Below are 19,755 nucleotides of genomic sequence, written 5' to 3'. Positions count from 1 at the left end.
TCTGTGTCGTCAACGTTCAACATCTGAATTCTAATGTATGCATTTTAGCAGTATAAAGCAAGTGAAAATAATCTTAGATCATAGTTTTACATGCATATTTGAACTTTCTCAATGCACAGTTTCACTTAATAAGAAAACTGTATAGGCACAACCAATATTCTTTGAGTTTGGCACAGGCACAATCGCTATTACATAGCTTGACAGAGTGGGAGTATGACTGCATTTAAGAGAGCAGAAACATAGGCACTGTTGGCAGGATTTCCACAACCAAATCTTGTATATTTAAACTATGTAAAAAACATATGAAGGCATTTCAACCCCTTAATATGTGTTTGTTATTATTTCCTTATTTTGTGTTTTAAACATTGAAAAGTAGATTTCAAGAATGATACCCGTAAAGACCAAAAAGCCAAGGAAAACATTTTAGGGGAAGTCACATGGAAACCCCAATATTTTCTTTGATCATTAGATAGAGTGGTATATACAATAATTTACTTTAGCATTAAGAAACACTTGGTTCTATTTCATTTTGTTACAAAACTTTATCTGTAGACTTGGATGCTGCCGTTGTAGACACTCATGTGATATTCTGAGTGACTTCCTTTGTTCAAACACAGTGACCTGACTGTTTATAGCAATTATAAAGGAGGCCTGATTTTCCAATAAAACCCTTCCAGATAGACCTCTATTAGTCAGAGTGTCAGGCTGGGTATATTCTAGTGCCACAAGGCAGTATCATAAGGAGTCAGGGTGTCTTGACCCATGGCCAACTGATTTGAAGGGTTCTAATACATACATACTTTGCTTATGAACATTTTAAATGCCTGTACACGTTTATTTGGTGTTCTAATTTATAACATGTTGGATTTTGTAATGAAAGGGACCGATTAATTGTTTTACAATGGGCCTATTAAGTGATTATCAGTCAGTGGCCAGTTCTATTTATTTTATCATTGTTGTTATATTAAAGTGTCATAGTTAGGAAACATAAGTGAATACTTTATTGAATGCATTTGCTGCCTAATTTACTCTTTGCAATAGATTTTCAGGCATTTTTACCAGTCTACCAGACCATTTTAAAATTACCCTGTTGTACAATAAACCTGGGATTTTCCAGCACTTGTAGTTCTGATGGTGCTCAAGACCCTGACCCGTTCTTATCTAATGAGAGAACCTGTCTACCTGAGATATAAAGATTCATATCTGATAGGCGTACAGTCAACCACTAGTAATTAATTTACAGGCACTCAAATATATCCAGTTACTTTGTAATTTGGAACTTTAAGAAGCTGAAATTATTTTATTTAATCTCATAATGCCTTAAATTACATAATTGCCCAACTACTGTCTCTTCATTGCAGCCATATGTTCACAGTTGGATAAACAAGGCTGCCTCTCTGCCAAATGGGACTTATAGTCCTAAAAATGATTTGTGGTGCATTGCATCATTGCTCCATCAATGTTAGTCTGCTGTAAAGTAATGTATATATGCAAGCCCTAGTCCAATAGGAGAAACACATCTCATGCATTCATGAAGGTGGTCAAGGTTTCAAAGACCATTAAATGGCCAAAGGAAAATGTTCTCATTTCCAACAGGACCAGAATCTGGCATGCCCAAATTTCTGCTTCCATAGTGCATTTATCTAACTGAGGCACATTAGGGTCAAGTTTGAATACTCAAGAGGCGATAAGAGAGATAATTGTGGGATGCCAGTCATGGATTTTACCCCTTAGGTCCCAAGGGGTTTTGGTACCTTATGTCTCAAAGCTTTTTTGCCATTTTTACCATATATGGATTTAATTAAGATTCCCCGTGTTTAATGTACCCACTTATAAATCCCTTTATCTTTTTTTTTTAGAATAGGGCTTTAATTTGAAACCATAGAAACATGCAAAAAATAAAGGATAATAGTATGTCAAAAGTTTTTTTGCTATTCTTCTTTAGGTGCACTTTAGGTGCTCTTGTTAAACAATGACCAAATTTATGCTCAGCAACATTCCCTTAATACATATATACATATACTTGCGGATTAGTTTTTGTACGTATGCATTTTCATGACGAATAACGAATGAACAAATACAACATTGGACGAAAGAGACGAAAAACGAATGTGCACAATACGAAAATCTCCATTCATTCGTTCGTTCATTGTTCGCCATGGCCGCCATTTTAACTACACTAAGAGGAGAATCTCGCCAATTTTAATTCAACTTCTTCTACACGTTTATTTTTTGTTTCTATGGCAATCAGACACACAAATGGGATTTCTGAAAAGGCAAATGTTGGACAAAGAATTTAGTTTCCCAGAAAATGAACACAAATTTTCAAGTGGTGCCCAAGTCTAACATATACATACATCATTTTTATTTTTTAGTGGGCCACACCTATCACTTACATAGGGTATAGGGTAGTAATTTTAATAGTTATGGCTTAATGGATTTGGAGGCTTTATTGAATGCTTTGAATGTACGTCCAAAAGGGTTAATTATACACACATTGCAAGTGGCTTTTGTAGCACATATATGTGCCTTTACGCCACATTTGCATGATTATAATTATCTTTCCTTTGACTTGCTGATGTATTAACCTGAACAAATTGTGTTTGTTTTTTCTAAATTGGAAAAATCTTTATTAGTCTTTCTTATTGTGAGCTGTTTATATATTTTACAGTGATAATCATGTGGCTCCCCCTGCTGGCGTTAATGGCGATGCTGCTCTTTCTGTACAGATGGTACAGACAAAGCGAAATAATGGAGAAACTCTCAGATAAATATGTACTGATCACTGGATGTGACTCTGGGTTTGGGAACCAGTTGGCAAAGCAGCTAGACAGGCGTGGATTCCAGGTATTGGCAGCTTGTCTGACTGAGAAAGGAGCTGAGGATCTGACAAAGCAGACCTCCGACAGAGTGCATACAGTAATCCTGGATGTCTCAGATAGCCAGAGTGTGAGCTCGGCTGCAAAGTGGGCCACTCAGATCGTTAGCGATAAGGGTAAGAGGCTAATATTTATACTACGCATAAACAGAAACCTAGCTACAAGTAAAGTACAGGGCATAGCTACCACCTGTCTCCAAGTCCCAAACACCTTTACCTGGCAGACAAATGGCAGAGCACAAATTTTTATGTTTCTATCAAATCAACACACTTAAGTTCAATGCTTACTGATGCACAGCGAAGCATGTCAGCTCAACTTGGAAGTGTGCGGATTAAGCATTTATTGCTTTTATAATTTCATACATATGCTGTCACTTAACATAATTGAATTTCACCATAATTTTCCTTCACTTTTTGTAGGACTGTGGGGCTTGGTAAACAATGCGGGAATCCTAATCCCTGTGGGCCCTAATGAATGGCTAAGAAAAGAGGACTTCTGCAAAATTTTGGATGTAAATCTTCTTGGAATGATAGATGTTACACTTAATCTACTTCCTCTAATAAGAAAAGCCAAGGGACGTATCGTTAACGTATCTAGTATTGCCGGAAGATTATCACTCTGTGGTGGTGGGTATTGCATCTCGAAATTTGGAGTTGAAGCCTTTTCAGATAGCATCAGGTAAGCATCTACAACTTTTCTCTGTTTTTTACTTCATCAAGAGGGTAGTAGATCAGTACAACAGTGTTCCAGTAGAGGTAGAATAAGTTAACACAGTATAGGATACATGATATAGGCATATGTGCATCCTGAATTTAAGAAAAGGAGAAAAGTGTGTCAATTTTAGATAAAAAGCTTGTACTTTTTAATTAATTCTCAGTAAAATGGTATTTTGATTTTGTATGTTTTTTTTGTCAATAGGCGTGAACTCAAACCTTTTGGAGTAAAAGTCTCTATCATTAACCCAGATTTCTTTAAAACATTAATTCTGGATTCAGGACGTCTTTACGATAACATAAAAAACATTTGGAGCCAAGTTCCACAAGAAGTTAAAGACTGCTACGGGCAAGAGTACTTTCATTCTTGTGAGTACAAATATTTCTTAATGGAAAGGTTTGGTCACAGGAAATATATAGAAAAGGATCGTAAGAAGTATATATTATGGAAATAATACAATTTATATGCGTAATAATGTTACAGATAAATAGTCTTAGTCAAACTAGCACACTCCCCCTGCCAACCAACTGACTTGTAGTCCCCTTTCCTGGTGGCCTTAAATTTCTATTGTTTCTAAACAAGGGAGGGATGGTAAGTTTCAGCCCAGGGAACACGTCTAGCTAGATGGTGACCAAAAACAGTTTTGGAGAAACAACACATTGGGAACAAGAAGTAAGAACATAATCTGCAAAGACTCATTGTTTGCATATTTTCTGTAACTGAAATATGGTATATGGAACCCAGAACTGTTTTGTTCATTTTCACTACCCCTGCTCAACAATGTTTGTGTATTAACTGGTTTCCTTTAAATGTGGGATTCGTGGCCATGCCATAAATGTAAGATTTGAAGTGCTTTTCTATTTTCTTTTACCCAGATTGCAAATTTATTGGGGACATATGCTCTAAAGGAAGCTCTCAGTTTACCATAGTTACTAACTGCATGGAACATGCCTTGACAGCAGTGCACCCATGGACCCGTTATTCTGCCGGCTGGTATGCCAAGTTCTTCTACATGCCACTGTCTTACCTTCCCACATGTGTGGCTGACTACATGCTCAAGTCATCCTGAAGTATACTTCAAAGAAGACAAACTGTATTTTTTTTCTTACAACCTCAGTACAAGAACAAGCTATTCAGAGCTTGTACTTGTACTGAATAAGTGCAACCAATTACATGACATAATGGTACAGATACACAAAAACATTTTTTTTTCCCCATATAAGCCAAACAGAATAATAAAGTAATACAAACAAAAAATCCCTCTTAGTAAATGTATCCATTGTATGCGGTTGTATACACATGTACGGATTGTACTTAGAATAGCTACATAGGTGACGGTACAGAACATATCGCATTGGAGGTTAACACAAGAAGGTTTTACATTCCAAAGTGACACTAAAGAAACTAACTACTCACATGTGAGGGCTACAAATACTATGGCCCTCAATGCCATCCTGAGGATGATTGGAGCCGTAGACCCCAAAAGCACAACAGTCCATTTGATAGTACAAAAAATAATTATATTAATAGAACTATAATGTGTCTCGATGTGTGCTTTAATTTTATTTAATTTGTTTATATTTTGAGGAAGGGAGGTTTACATTGGGGGTAGACCTTTGAGGTTACAGCCACTGAACCCTGCATGTAATTAAGTATCAGACATTTTACTTGCATGGTGCCCAACTGATCTCACATTGTAGCGTGGATCCCCTGATCCCCATCTTTATTTTTTTTTATTTTACTAGAGAAGATGCCAGTTAGTGTAATTCTTTTTCCCCAGATAGAGCTTCAGTGTTTAAGTGTAAATCATTACTACCATTATCTTTTTTTTCTAAATAGCACTAACAATTTACGCAATGTTTCTTACAATACACACATTCAAAAGGTTTGAATAGACAGACTAAGACAAACTGATTCATTAGGTAAAGAGGTAGCTGCTTGCAAGTTTACAATCTATAGTGGATGTAAGGTATCCATCACTAATGGAAGTCTTGTATAATAAACACTAGATTTTCACTGGGAAAGGTAAGAGGAGGTTGTCCCACTACACTCAAATTATTGTTTTTGTGATCACTATAAGCACCCACAGAATGCTCCTACTTGCAGTTTACTTAATTGACATTCTACGCCCAGTTTGTTACATATACAATCCATAGCTAGCCCTTAAAGCATACATTAACGTCAAAAATGGAGGAAACTGTTTGTCCGTAGTTGATATCTATCTGATAAAGATGGACTATTTAGTGCCTACAAAAGTTGGGTTATCAAATGTAATTGATGCATTTAAATATTGGTTCAATATTTCTACCTTCTGGATCAATAGCAGAGTTGGACGAGTCTTTTTTCAAACTAAATTATTATGCAAGATGTTCTACAGACCTACTAAACAGCAAGTTGTCTTCTTATCCAAAGGGGGCTCTCTGGTGGTCAGCCAACAGAGCTATTAGGTGTTATGTATAAAAGGCGAGTGAATTAAGAACCAATTAAAGAAGCAATGTTTTCAGACTGCAATACTTTCTAAGGCATTTGCAACATATCCATACCTGGGAACTTTCTGACCCAGAGACCAGTGTTCCCTCTAAGCTGTGCGCTTGTGCGCGCGCACATAGCTTTTTTAGAGAGCGCATACGTCCAAAAAAAGAAAAAAATAATTTTTTTGAAAGTTTATGCGGCGCAGATATTGTGCGTACAAAATTTTTGCTCTGTGAAAATTTTTTCACAAGAGACATTTTCTGCGCACGCCAACTAAGAAAAATTAGATGGAACATTGCCAGAGACACTTTAAATATTAACCCTTTGATGGTTCATCATGCAGATTCAGTGTAGCAACTCATCAGATGCGTTAAGCAAATTAATTTAATAGCTATCTTCATGGAAATGTGGACTTTCAAGCAGGAATAGCAACAATAACATACTGTTATCAAAAGCACCAAATGGGAGTCATAGATACGATCATCATATCAACCGGTGTATCAAAAATTAGACCTGTGGAAGAAAAGGAGAAAATCCCAAGACAAAATGTATACATATTTGCCATTTGACCAAAAAGAAGGCTGTACATTTTCTTACTCGCCATGTATGGCGTCCTTTATAGATTATCGCTAATATAAACACTAAAATGAGCACTGGGGGAGGTGGGACCTTCAATTGAGGCAAAAAAAAATGTATTTTAAAAAAAAAAGGTGTTCGCTGTCCGCAGAATTACATTACCGTGTTCACACTGCAAAGGTTCATGTTGTTTACGCAGCTATGCGTTATTTCGGAAATTATATCTAGTGGGACAAACTACTGAAAACAGCTGCTGGGTTTGTGAAGTCAAAGTACAAAAAATACAACGACTTGTCAGCGAGACAATTACTAAACCGGGAACAACTACAGCTCCCAGCAGTCTCTGCGTCCGTGCTTACGGTACAGTGACGTCATTGAGAGTGCGACGGAGCTTTTCCCGCGTAGTTTGTGCTGTTGGTGTCAGCGGTAGACGAAAGCATTTTTGTTTTTGTACTGTATTATGGATCTGTCAGTGTATGACTCCGCCAGCCTGCCAGACCTACTGCCACTTTATTACCGGAGGCTGTTCCCTTTTTCTCAGTATTACCGCTGGCTTAACTACGGAGGAGGTAAATTAATCTGACATTAATTGTCGCGGTTAACACACACACACACACACACACACACTAACTTTTATTGCTGTAATATGTATTTAACTCAATTCCTCTTCAACGTTTTATTAACTGAAGCAGTGGACATGCTTGCTATTTGAAGGGCAGACAGGAAAAGGGAATTTTATGTGTAGCAGGTGTGTGGTTATTATTGGGAACCACTCTGTTGAGCCTTCTCCATTGCATGGTGGGGTACTAATGGCATAAGAGCTTGGGCAAAAGGCTCTCACATCTCTAGGACTCATACTTTTAATGAGTGCGTGTGCGGACACCCAGCACTGACTAACGAATGTAAACAACAACGCAAGCATTGACCATCAATGTTCTTTCAAAACTAGAAAAAGAAAAAAGTTACCTATCTCAACTCATGCCACCAAGTGGCCACCAAGCGATACAAGAAATGTAAAAAAAAAAAAAAAATACTTCCTGAGTAAATGCAGCAGTAACCCAAGAATAAACACTCTCCAAATAAGTCCACTGTGCAGTTGGGATAAAAAAAAATATTGAGATACGATAGTGTAGCTTGTTATAGCAGAAAAGATGATATATAAATATATAGACAAGTGGATAAATGTTAACAGGCTCTTCTCATAAAGTCAATCAATCCTTTACTTCCACAATATCTAAACTGCTGTAATGATCCAAGGTGCTTCCAAAAAATGTCCTATGTGCCAAACGTAAGACTATTATTAAGTCCACGTACAGATGCCTATGGCTGCAAAGGCATACCTAAATTCATAACTTATAATATGAATAAACATATACTGTATTTTCTCGATTATAAGACTAGGTTTTTTCAGAGCAAATGCTCTGAAAAATACCCCTCATCTTATATTCAAGGTTTGACTACAAGACTAAGACCCAGATCACCCGCAGATCTGCAGGAGACCTGGAACCTCCCTGGCAGTCGGTGAACCTCCGCTGCTACCTGAAACTTCTGCCAGAGCGCTGGCGTGACATGACCTTCCGGTGCTCTACCATAAAAACCCCAGTAGCGTAGGCTATCTATGTGCATTGCGCAGGCGTGCACTGGCTGCCAGAGGAGGATCCCCCGCAGCGCTGCAGGAGACCTGGATCCTCCTCTCTGGCAGCCAGTGAACGCCTGCGCGATGCGCGTAGACAACCTCAGCTGCTACATCATAGAAGCCCCGGCGGAAGTCCCAGGGAGCAGCGGAGGTTGCATGCAGACATCCACCGGATGCCCCCAGGGAGGGCATATAGGGGGTATAAGGCATATCGGGGGAGCAGAGGGGCATATTGGGGATATAAGACATATAGGGGGGTGAAAGGCATATCTGGGGGGCAGAGTAGCAAGCCGTGGGGCAGATGTGCATAACTGGGGGCAGGTTGGCAAATAAAAGGGAAAAAAATGCATTTTTCTCAATCGGTTTTTATTAAATATGAAAAAATAGTTTACATGTATTATTTACTAATAAAACTTTTTTCCTATAGGGAGGCTTTTTCTTTTTTTCTTAATTAATATTAAAATTTTGGGGGGTCGTCTTATAATCAGGCAAATACGGTAAATATAACAATAAAAAAAAATATGATATTGTGATAGTTGTACAATAGTCCATTTTATGTAATCCCAATATTGTGTATTTCTGCATGCGTTACACCGCATGAGACGTATATTTATATATATATCAACCTAGTTTAAATGCAAGACATGTGTTGCAATATTTGGGTTACACTAAGTTTGATATTACAATTTCTAATATTACCCAAATGTTTTAGTATTTTCTGTTCCAGTGTCTTTGTCATCCTACCCACATATCGAGTTCCACACGAGCATTGAAGTAGATATCTGACCTTACGAGAGAGTTTTGAAGCAAATTGTTTTAAATGTATACATCTTGCATCTGCCACATGTTAAAACAAAAAAGAAAAAAAAAACGGTTTAGGTTTCATATCCCAAAAATTGTTTTATTAAAACTAGACTGAAAACTAATATTGTCTCTATGACAACTGCTATATGTTTGTATGTGATGTATTTGCCCTTCCCTTCAAATTGGATGTATGTCAAGCCAAAATAAAAAGCAGAGAATTTTAGCAGTGTGTGTTTTATTCAATCTTAGTTATCTGTTTATGGCAATACATGTTAAATTGCTCCTCATACGTTTTTGTTTTATATTTTCAGTTGTGAAAAATTATTTTCAGCACCGGGAGTTTAGTTTCACATTAAAAGATGACATATATGTACGATACCAATCCTTCAGCAACCAGAGTGAACTTGAGAAGGAGATACAGAAAATGAACCCCTATAAAATAGATATTGGAGCTGTATTTTCACATAAGGTGACTGATTTCTATTCAGTGAAAAACTTCCTATTGTCTCCATGTGTATGGAATGTTTTCATACATAAAAACATTTTAATTATATCCAGTGTATTCCCTGTTGGGTATAGCATTTAAATTTGATTTTTATAAACATAAAAAAAAAAATCTTAATGTGTTGTTGGTTATTCCGTAATATAAATTTTGTGGGAGCATCAACCAATTACTTTTTCCAACCAAAAATCCACAGCCAAGCCAACACAACTCTGTAAAGTCTGGAACGTTCCAAGCACAGGAAAAGGAACTAGTGTTTGATATTGACATGACGGACTATGATGATGTTCGAAGATGTTGCAGGTAATGAGAATTATTTCTTCTGAAAATCCATCAATATCTAGAAAAACTGTTCCTTGCATCATTTTTCTATTCTCTCACAGTTCTTTAGATTTTGCAAAGATTATTGGATATATATGTCCTTGCCTCATTGCTGAAGGCAGGCCAAAAAAACATTGTTTAAATTAAACATCTTTTCTTGAAATCACTGAGGATGTTTAAAAAAAACTTCAATAATGCAGTCTTTTTTTTTCTCAATGTGAAATTTCATTTTTTTCACAGTTTTGCAGATATATGTACTAAATTGGATTTATTTTTCACAGTTCTGCAGATATATGTACTAAATGCTGGACCTTGATGACAATTGCTATTCAAATCCTTGACAGAGCTTTGCTTGGTATGTATGAACTTTTTGCTGAACCAACTCCTCCACCAGTTAAATGTAACTTTGAAGCTGTAATGGTGCCAATTGCTGTTGGCACACATAGCATTAAATACATATGTAATAGGTAAATACATTAGATACCTTTTATTGAAAACCCCAGTTAATTCATCTAAGTTTAAGACCAAGTACAGTTGCAGGAAAAGGCATGTAAACCACTTGTAATTACCTGTATTTCTGCAAATATCAGTAATTCTGTTTGTTCTGAACATCAACTAAGTTCCAGCAATAGACCCACAGTCTGATTCTACTAATAACAATTGTACATTTTCATGTCTTTATTGAACATACCTTGTAAATATTTTTAGTGCAGGGTGGGAAAAGTATGTGACCTTAAGATTTAATGATTTGACCCTTTTGCAGAAGCAACAACCTAAACCAAACATTTCCTGTAGTTGTGATTTAGACCTGCACAACAGTCAGGGGGGATTTTGGACTATTAAGCAGTATTCTTTGGATATCTGGTGTGAATTGCTCTGTTGAGGTCATAGCACAACATCTCAGTAGGGTTGAGGTGATGACTCTGATTCGGCCACTCCAGAAGGCATATTTTCTTCTGTACTTTTGAGAGTACTTTCTGTACTTTGGATTCATGCAGCCAGTCACTGTGGAGAAGGCCTTCCCAAATAAATGTTAGATCCCCTTGTACTTTTCCGTGACCCAGAGGTGGCTAGCGGTGAGTATAACGCATGTGTGCACTGGCAAGCAGACTGCGTCCGACCAAATGCATCTCCTGTAAGCCAAAGAGCTGGCAGGGAACGAGAGCCCCAATGCATTGGGTGTTTTCTGATAATGCCTACCATGTGTTTTCAAAGGGCAGAAACGTAGACATTTAGCCATGATATGCATTGAAGGACATATGACTGATGTGCACATAAATTCTATTGTGATTTACTTTTAAGTAAGAAACGTGAATCCTATACTGCAAATCTTTGGATTTTCAGCTGTTAGAGGCTGTGCTAACTAAAACCCATGCATCAAAATTAGTGTTTCAGATGTCCTTAACATTTAGGTGTTGTATTTGTAGAGGATTTTGGATTCAAGCATCGGCTGTGGGTCTATTCGGGCAGAAGAGGTGTCCACTGCTGGGTGTGTGATGAGGCGGCAAGGAAGCTCTCTCAGGCTGAAAGGTCTGCTGTGGCAGAGTACTTAAGTGTGGTGAAGGTACAGTATCTATCTAAATAGAGCCTTCTTTTTTCCCTGCTAACAACTGAGAATATTGAAAGACAAATTAGGGAAAAGCAAATACACCTTTTTTTTTATTTATTTATTTTTTTCCTTTTTTCCAAGCTATTGGCCAGCTGCGATATTTTAGATCAAAAGTAAACTAAACTTAACACAGCAAAAGTAATGGAAGTCTGTGGGAGTCTCATTATAAAGAAATAGAAAAAGTGGAGGGCAAGGGAATACACACCCCCCATTATTAAAACATAACATGTCTAAAGTTGTGTCAAGTGAGTAAAATTGTATCTCTAGTTCATTGAGGTTCCTAATGCTACTTCACAAGTAAATGAAATATGGTATAATCAAAAATACCTGTCACTTTATTCAGTGTCCAGCTAGTAGCTTGTGTCATTGCCAGTTTAAATGCCTTTCTAACAACTGCCGACCCTCTAGACCAGGCATGTCCAAACTTTTTTCGAAGAGTGCCAGATTTGATGAAGTGAACATGTGCGAGGGCCGACCATTTTGCCTGATATTCTTTAAAAATCCATTAAAATTAAATGCAAATTAACTATTTTATGCAAAGTTTATTGAAAACGGCATACTTTTCATTTTGTATTGGATGACAAATCTAAACAGGTGTTAATATAAAAAAAAACAGATCTATATTTGGGCAACTTATCTGGGGGGCCTTATCAGTCCGGAACGCGGGCCGCAATTGGCCCGCGGGCCGGACTTTGGAGATGCCTGCTCTAGACGATTTGATTCCCCCTGCATCTACATATCTATGAAGAATAGTGCTTGTAACTACATTCATTTTACAGTAAATGTGCTCCCCACCGCCAGCCATGACAGCTTTGATTAACGGATGGTCGCTTCACTAAATTGAGGAATCCAGACCATCTTCTCGTGTTACCCACTTTGTGTGCATTGAAACCAAATTGTATGTTTCTAAAATAGTTACATTACGTAAGTTATGGTGGGTAAAGGTGATGGAAAACCCTTCCACTAAAATAGTTTAAATAGTAACTAAACTAAACTTGCAGAACCCCGTTCCTATTATTGTGGTGTGAGAATGAGGGATAAATGGATCCTATTAATATAGACCGTTGACATTGTTTAATTTACAGGGTAACTTTGGCAGTAATAAACTGATACTATATTGTATGTCTTTATACTTTTTATTGGTCACTTTTTTTTTTTTTAAACTGTTTATTCAAGTACATTATACACAAGAGGAAAACAGGTGTGTTCCACACTGGTTAGACACATGTTTGTTCCATAAGAATGAAAGACACAATATCACGTAGCAAGGACAAACCAGCAAGGTGGTACATCAGCTGGATGACATAGTATACTGTGTTAAAACGGTGGCAAGAGACAAATGTGTTAATACAAGAGTGGGATCAAGATCCTATTTGCATTTCAAACGTTTGGAGGAGTAAGGCTGTGCATTTGTACTTTTTTTTTTAAAAAATATTGGTCGCTTTTAATGTTATTTTAACATTTTTAGGGGGGTGAAGATACAATTAAGAAAGTACAGCTGTCGGATCCAATGCATCCATTTATAAGGTCTGTGAAACTACAATATCTGTAATTTTTGCTTAGTAAGTATTTACGTGGCCCTTTCATTTTTAAAATCATGTATTGTATTTTATGAAAAACATAAATCCGGTTTCAGCCTGTGATAAGTATATTGTGAGACAACCTTAGTTCCTGTATATTGTTAGGTGATTTCTCACACACAGCACTGGATATATCCAGCACAACACACATTAACATAAAAACAAGATATTGGGACACAAACCGCCCCCTTAATCTGCCTCCCAGAGACAACAGGGGCAGTAACGGGATTAACAATACAATAGGTGGGGGGGAGACTGATTAATACAACATTAAACTGAAAGAATGGTGGTCACTCCCTGGTGGCAGATCCTGGCTGTCTGCTGGAGGTAATCCCCTCAGCCAGTGATGAGATGATACTGCTGGGGGTAGCCACAGAAGCCTTTACAAACCCAGGGCCCATAGTCAATAGGGAGGAGGCTGGCAGTCAGGCTTCTCCAGTGGTCCCAGTGATGGAGGCTTCCGTCACATAGACTATCATAAGAGACACACATTCCACTATAATTGGATACTTTGATTAATTTTTCTGTAATTTGTTAATTGTTTGTATTTGTTAATATATGTAAACTCATTGGGCTGCGAAGGAAAAAAAGCCTTTGTATTAAAATAAGTGCTTTATTGTTTAATTTTCTTTCAGGAAGTCACTCAAAGTAGTGGAAAAGTATTTTGGGCAATATGCCTTGGTGGATCAGGATATCTTGGAGAACAAACAGTGCTGGGAGAAAGTGGCGGCCCTGGTTCCGGAAGATATCCTTTCAAAGAAACTTTTCAATAAAGTTAGATGTATATACTGCGTTGGCTCGATTATAGGCCGCGCCCTTAAAGTTTGGTGCGATTTTAAAGAAAAAATACACATCAGTGGAATGGTAAAACCGTATTTTATCTAATGAACAGGAATACATGTATATAAATTTTTGGTATCTATTATGCAGTTAGTCAGCATAGGTTATATAAAAACAGCCATTTTAAGGTCCTCCCCACTTAATTCATAATGCACCTTACTTATAGATATGCCACTCTGCCTCCCCAGATATGCCACTCTGCTTCCCTGATATGCTTTATGCCCCCCCAGATATGCCACTTTGCCCCACCCCCTCGACTTACCAAGCCATCCCCAGACTCCCCGGTGTCTTGCAGGTGCAGCCGGTGGAGGTCTGTGCGATGAGTGTAGACAACCCCTGCTGCTCGCTACGTCCGCTGGGGCTTCTACGTCGGTGCTTCATCGTAGAAGCCCTGGCGGTAGTGCCGGCAGCAGCGGGGGGTTTCTGTATCGCTGGAGAGGAGGATTCAGGTCCCCTGCCAAAAAAAAAAGAAACGCACGCCCGGAACTGCATATTCCAGGTGTCGTGAGATATGAATTGCGCATCTGTGCACTAAAACCCGATTATAGGCCGCACCCCCACTTTAAAGACTTAAATGGGGGGGTGCAGCATATAATCGGGTAAACACGGTATATGTAGTTAGCGTTCTGTTCATTTCCTCAAAAGCAACGTCATTAAAGGAACAGCCATGTGTTATCCCCCTAAGTATTGGGAAAAAAGGCATATGGGGTGGGCAGTAAAGCAATACTGTGTACCTGGAGGCTGGTAGCAACTGCTGGCAATGTGAATGAGTAGTTTTTGAGTTACGCATCTTTTTTTTTTTTTTTTTTTTTTTTTTTACTACGGGGCAGGAATAAGTAAGACAATGTTTCATTTACTGATACCTTTGAAGTGGGAATAGGCTTCTGTATAAATAAGCAGTCTGTACTAAATTGCCATCTTGGCAATTGCTTCTGTAATACATCTTTGAAAATATGCAAAACCATGGTGCTTAGCGAGAAGTGCACGTTACATATCAATTAAGCAATTTTGTTTAAATTTAGACAGTGAGAGTAGCATAAACAATATTCAAACACTGAACACTTGTTAGATGGGTTAGCCAACACGGCATTTTTGGTTGTTAGTTTGTGCCTTGACTTTCTCTAATTACCTGTCCGCGAGAACTTGAAGCGAGAATTCCAGAAAGCTCGCTCTTCAGTCGAGCGTTGGCAAAAGCTGGATAGATGTTTAAATGACCCAGTGAGTACAATATCTGTGATGTATGTGGATACGTAAATGTTTTCTTTAATTCTATACTAAATAGCTTCTGATTTAGGATGGTGATGATTCCAGTTATTGACTTGGTTGTTAGGTCATGAGGCACTGGCTGTGTCGCAAGGCCTCCTTCCTGGTACATCAAAGGTTGTGTCCATTAAAGTTTCACTTTAGCAATACTGATGGAGAAGACCATTTTCTTAGCTTGAAGTCAATAGGAAATAAAGTAACTTCAAAATGTCAAAAATCTGTCAGCACAACAGGATGCCAAAGCAAGTCATACATAACTCTTAGCTTAAGGGGAATTCTTATTTTGTCAGTTTTCCACATAAAGTTCAAAATGTTGTGTAGTCGCCATGGGAACAATAAACTTGCTCCGAATTAAAAAAAAATATATAAGTAAAATAAAAATGGAAGCCCAGTGTTTCAGTGTGATATCAGTGACCTAAAAAAAACATGAGACCCCCAAACCCCTTAGGGTGTGCGAGGTATGACTGTAATCTGGAGATGTTGCTGAACATAAATTGTAATGGAGTTCTTTCAATTTTAGTATAGGGTTTTATTTCAGTTATCACTAATAATTATGTTATGTGTTTTTAAGAGAAGGCCTTGCTTCTCCTGAACATGATGTATAATTTGTGCGGGTTCATCAAATATAGAAAAGGGGAATCATGGTTTAAGAAACCTATGGTGGGAAAAAAAAAGAGAAAATATTTTGATCCTCTTGGTTATGAAAACCCCTGGGCCTGAATGGGTTAATCTAGCTGCTTTTTCTTTCCTGTAGGATCTTAAGAAAGGCACCTATGTAGCGAAGGAAATCATGCTGCAGTACTGCTACCCTCGCTTGGATGTGAACGTCAGCAAAGGACTCAATCACTTGTTAAAAAGCCCTTTTAGTGTGCACCCAAAAACAGGTGGGTATTGTGAGAATGGAAAATGAAAAGTACTGCAAGGTGAATTTTGTCCATATTTCAATTTTTAGTGAATGTTTGATTTAAAAAATATATATTATAATTAATGGATGTGCAGTCTTTAATTGTCATGCAGATTTTATCACACTGCCAATTTCATTTAGCCTGTCCAGAACTAAGTTGCACAGTTTGTCATCTGCTTGGGATTTACTTTTAAATTTGTAATAATATTACCAGTGCTTATTTTTCTTTCTTTCTTGTGAATATTTTTCCAGGCAGAATTTCTGTTCCTATAGACATAAAAAAGTTGGACAAATTTGATCCTTTCGCTGTGCCAACAATAAGGTACCAAAAAGTCCTCCTCATATGAACCTAAAAAAGCAGTTATATTTACACGGTTGTTTATACTTTGACATCATAGTACGCTTCATCTAGGTAAAACTAAAGCAGTGAAATAAAGAACGCATTTGATAAAAGGCACAAAATAAAACTGCAGAGTGAATGTAAATATTATTAATTGTTTAGTTTGTTAGCTTTACAACTCAACTTTTTGGGATGCTGTAACGGGGTCTATACTTTTTTTTCTTTTTTTCGTTTTTACCTTGTTATTATGATGGGCATGAGGGCCAACAATACATATGTACAATCTAACTAAAGTTCCTAATCCTATTCCGGAACAACTGGTGTAGGATAATCTGTAACTGTTGGGTATTCAGACCACATTGTGGGTATTTGTGTATTAAGTTACTATCCTCAATTTCTTAACTTGGAAATCATTGCTTTGCACCTTATGGACTCAGTATTCATTCACATATTTAATTGTGGTTTGCCATATTAGCTTCATCTGCAGTGAGTTGGACACAGTAGTTAAGAAGGAGGAGGGTGAAGACAGTCCTAGTGAGGGAGAGCCTGAAATAAAACGGCGGACTCGAGGTACTTGAAGCTTGTTCTGGGGGAGTAACTGCAAGGTCCAGCTATATGTGATTTGTGAATTCACTAATGGGGCCCGATTATTGTGATTTTAAGCTGTTCTTGAAAAGTGAAAATGGATTTTCTCATAAATTTTTGTTTTTCAGACTATAAGCGTACCAGCTTGGCGCCATATATAAAGATTTTCGAGCAGTTTCTAGATACACTGGACCAGTCACGGAAAGGCGAATTATTGAACCAAAGTGGTGAGTGAGGAATCTAGGTTATTAAAGTATTTGACATGCGCCTCCCACGATTTCATGGGATATATTACTTTTGATTTAATGTGTTGTGTAACAACGATCTCTGAAATGTTAGAGAATGTGGGTTATGATTAAAATATACAACTTCTTTCTTCACTGCATATGCTGTGATTTCGTAACCACATAAACTGTTTTATCAGAAGCCAATATAAATCAGCTTTCTGTGATTATTCAGTTGCTTGCTCAAAAAAGAGCTAGACTACTTCAAGTAGAGTTAAGTCGCAGCTTCTTTTGAAATTGACTCTGGCTTTCTGTAATTGCATGGCGCTTGTTACACGTTATATGAATATATAATTATAATTTCTTTATTTTCCCAATAGATCTGAAGAAGGAGTTTTGAAGCATCTCTGTGAACCATACGATGCTACTCGTTCAAAGTACACGTGGTTCACAAAAGCTGTTGTGCCCTTATAAAAGAACTTTGATGCTGTGACTGGAGACTATGAAACAGTCTGTAATGTTACAGATTTTTTTTCTTTCAAAAGTGCTCCTGGAGAGAAAAATAAGATATCTTCAGGAAACCCCCTTGTCTTGGATTGCTTCGCTTAGCCATGTTTGGACAAGCAAGGTTGTTTTGTTTTTTGTATGTTTTAAGATACTTGTCATATATGGATTCCATCAGTCTATTTGTACTAAATTAACTGTTTAGAGCCTTTTTATATATTAAATGAAATGTAAAATATAAGGTCTGATTTTCTGACAGTCTTACTTTGACTAAAAATGGGGATGAGGATTACAAAGTTACAAATGTGGTTCCATTTTAAAAGTCAAGGAGGCTTGTACTTGAGTTGTTTGAATGTATTCAAACTAAATGTTGGAATATACATCTAAAATGGTATCAAAAGAAAGCTCTATCCGTCATTGAAAAAAAACAATATATAATGTTTGTGGGTGCACAAAATCAAAAGAGAATCAAAGGTAAAGGAAAAAATGTGAAAATGCTGAAAGACTTGGTAAAGAAGGGGTTAAAGGAATCTCACCTATAATATGCAAAAGTGCATACGATAGCTGTTAAATCAGCTCTGTTATGTTTTTTTATGAAATAAAATCCACTTTATGTGTATTCCATGATCTGTTTTAAATTCCTAATCTGCTTGGTTATTTATCACCTTTAAATTGATTAGGCAGCTTCTGTAAGGCTGGGTGAGATTTGCAAGCTCTGTAAATCCAAAATTAGCAAGGGTCACCGCATCGGAGAGTTTAGAGAAATGTAATTTAAGAGATGTTCTGCTAAAGGCGGCAGAACATTGCATTTAACTCTTTACTAAGACGTACTGTGGCAGACGTGGCATAAATATTGAAGACGAAAGTGTTCAGGAACTATAAGTCTCAGAATGCGAAAGATAAAATTAAACCTAAGGAGGTCAAACATATTGTTAGATGCACCAGAGCGCACATGGAGGAGAACGTAGACCACAGACCAGTAGGTCATAACATCACTAGTTAGGAAATGAATGGAAACCATGTTAATTGATAGGATTGTTATCTGAATATAAATGGTTGGCAAGATAAGGAATGTGTTTACTGCATTGAGATCTTTAAAGCTATTTTTTGACTGGATAACTACAATAAGAGAGTGGGGATGAACAGTAGATATTTCAGTAGGGCTTTTGGCACTGTCCCTCATAAAGACTCACTGGCAGGCATTAATCTGTGTGGGCAAGCAGGCGTGTGCTCACATTTGTACATGCTATAGTTTTATGCCCACATACAGGCATATCTCGGGTTAAAGGTCATGGCTATAGCGCAAACATTCCTGTTTACATACGTTACAGCCTGACGTCGGCCCGTCTCTTGAGTGTTTTGTGGTGGAAATGACCTGATTGCAGTGCTGTACATGTATTGATAAGTCAAAGAAGGTCGTGTTTCACTTTAAGTACATTTTCATTTTACATACATGCCGTGGACCCCGTTGTGTACATTAATATGGGATGTTCCTGTATAAGCTGAACTTGACAAAAAGTAAAAAAAAAAAAAAGACAAGTAATAAACCTTTTTTTATTATAATAACCTGAAATAGTTTTTTGCTACTTTCACAAGGTCCTTTATTTATAACCCTCCTCTTTTCTCCCGCCTTTATCTACTTTTCCAATATGGCCTGTAATTTCTGCCCTTCCTGTAGGATCCTATATATGTACCTATTATATAATAAACAATGGAACAAAGCTAGTCGCTAAACTAGCCTATCGAATGTTCTGATTATATTGGGACAGGGTAAGTAAAATCCGGGATGTGTATATTTGTGCGTGTTCTGGATTTGTACATTATCAATTAAATCACACTATAATAAATAAATGTGCATTTGGTGACTGGTGTTATTTTAAATTCATATTTATGTATAAATTGTAAAACTGAACTCCATACTGTCCAGCTTGTCACTCGGGGGGAAACAGACACTTTGGAGCAGGGAATCAACAGCGCTTTTTATGTGACTTTGTGACCTCTT

General features: G+C 37.4%; 2 protein-coding genes across 2 annotated transcripts; both read left to right on the top strand.

Annotated features, from left to right (window-relative positions):
- The first annotated feature begins 2,679 nt into the window (after positions 1-2,679).
- LOC149277396 (retinol dehydrogenase 7-like) lies at positions 2,680-4,662 on the top strand. Its single transcript, XM_089502959.1, has 4 exons — positions 2,680-2,995; positions 3,299-3,557; positions 3,798-3,961; positions 4,469-4,662. The coding sequence occupies exons 1-4, from the start codon at positions 2,680-2,682 to the stop codon at positions 4,660-4,662; spliced, it is 933 nt and encodes a 310-aa protein (XP_089359085.1).
- A 2,439-nt stretch (positions 4,663-7,101) lies between these two features.
- Positions 7,102-17,649, top strand: LOC149277395 (DNA primase small subunit-like). The gene is made up of 13 exons (XM_089502967.1): positions 7,102-7,210; positions 9,393-9,550; positions 9,780-9,886; positions 10,186-10,259; positions 11,332-11,468; positions 12,982-13,040; positions 13,729-13,838; positions 15,063-15,166; positions 15,951-16,080; positions 16,353-16,422; positions 16,916-17,010; positions 17,154-17,252; positions 17,630-17,649. Exons 1-13 carry the CDS (start codon positions 7,102-7,104, stop codon positions 17,647-17,649), a joined length of 1,272 nt encoding a protein of 423 aa, XP_089359093.1.
- Positions 17,650-19,755: the final 2,106 nt, after the last annotated feature.

Source organism: Sceloporus occidentalis, unplaced genomic scaffold, assembly GCF_023333645.1.
Source record: "Sceloporus occidentalis isolate IW3139 unplaced genomic scaffold, rSceOcc1.0.p SCAF_215, whole genome shotgun sequence".
Taxonomy (NCBI): Eukaryota; Metazoa; Chordata; class Lepidosauria; order Squamata; family Phrynosomatidae; genus Sceloporus; species Sceloporus occidentalis.
This window is presented reverse-complemented; position numbering and strand designations above follow the sequence as displayed.

Bases quoted from the DNA above. Each gene is read 5' to 3' on its own strand.
- LOC149277396 (XM_089502959.1), top strand. From the start codon at position 2,680: ATGTGGCTCCCCCTGCTGGCGTTAATGGCGATGCTGCTCTTTCTGTAC. The intron at 2,996-3,298 runs GTAAGAGGCTAA...CACTTTTTGTAG, and splicing joins TCAGATCGTTAGCGATAAGG to GACTGTGGGGCTTGGTAAAC. The intron at 3,962-4,468 runs GTGAGTACAAAT...TCTTTTACCCAG, and splicing joins GCAAGAGTACTTTCATTCTT to ATTGCAAATTTATTGGGGAC.
- LOC149277395 (XM_089502967.1), top strand. From the start codon at position 7,102: ATGGATCTGTCAGTGTATGACTCCGCCAGCCTGCCAGACCTACTGCCA. The intron at 16,081-16,352 runs GTGGGTATTGTG...ATATTTTTCCAG, and splicing joins TAGTGTGCACCCAAAAACAG to GCAGAATTTCTGTTCCTATA. The intron at 16,423-16,915 runs GTACCAAAAAGT...TTGCCATATTAG, and splicing joins TTCGCTGTGCCAACAATAAG to CTTCATCTGCAGTGAGTTGG.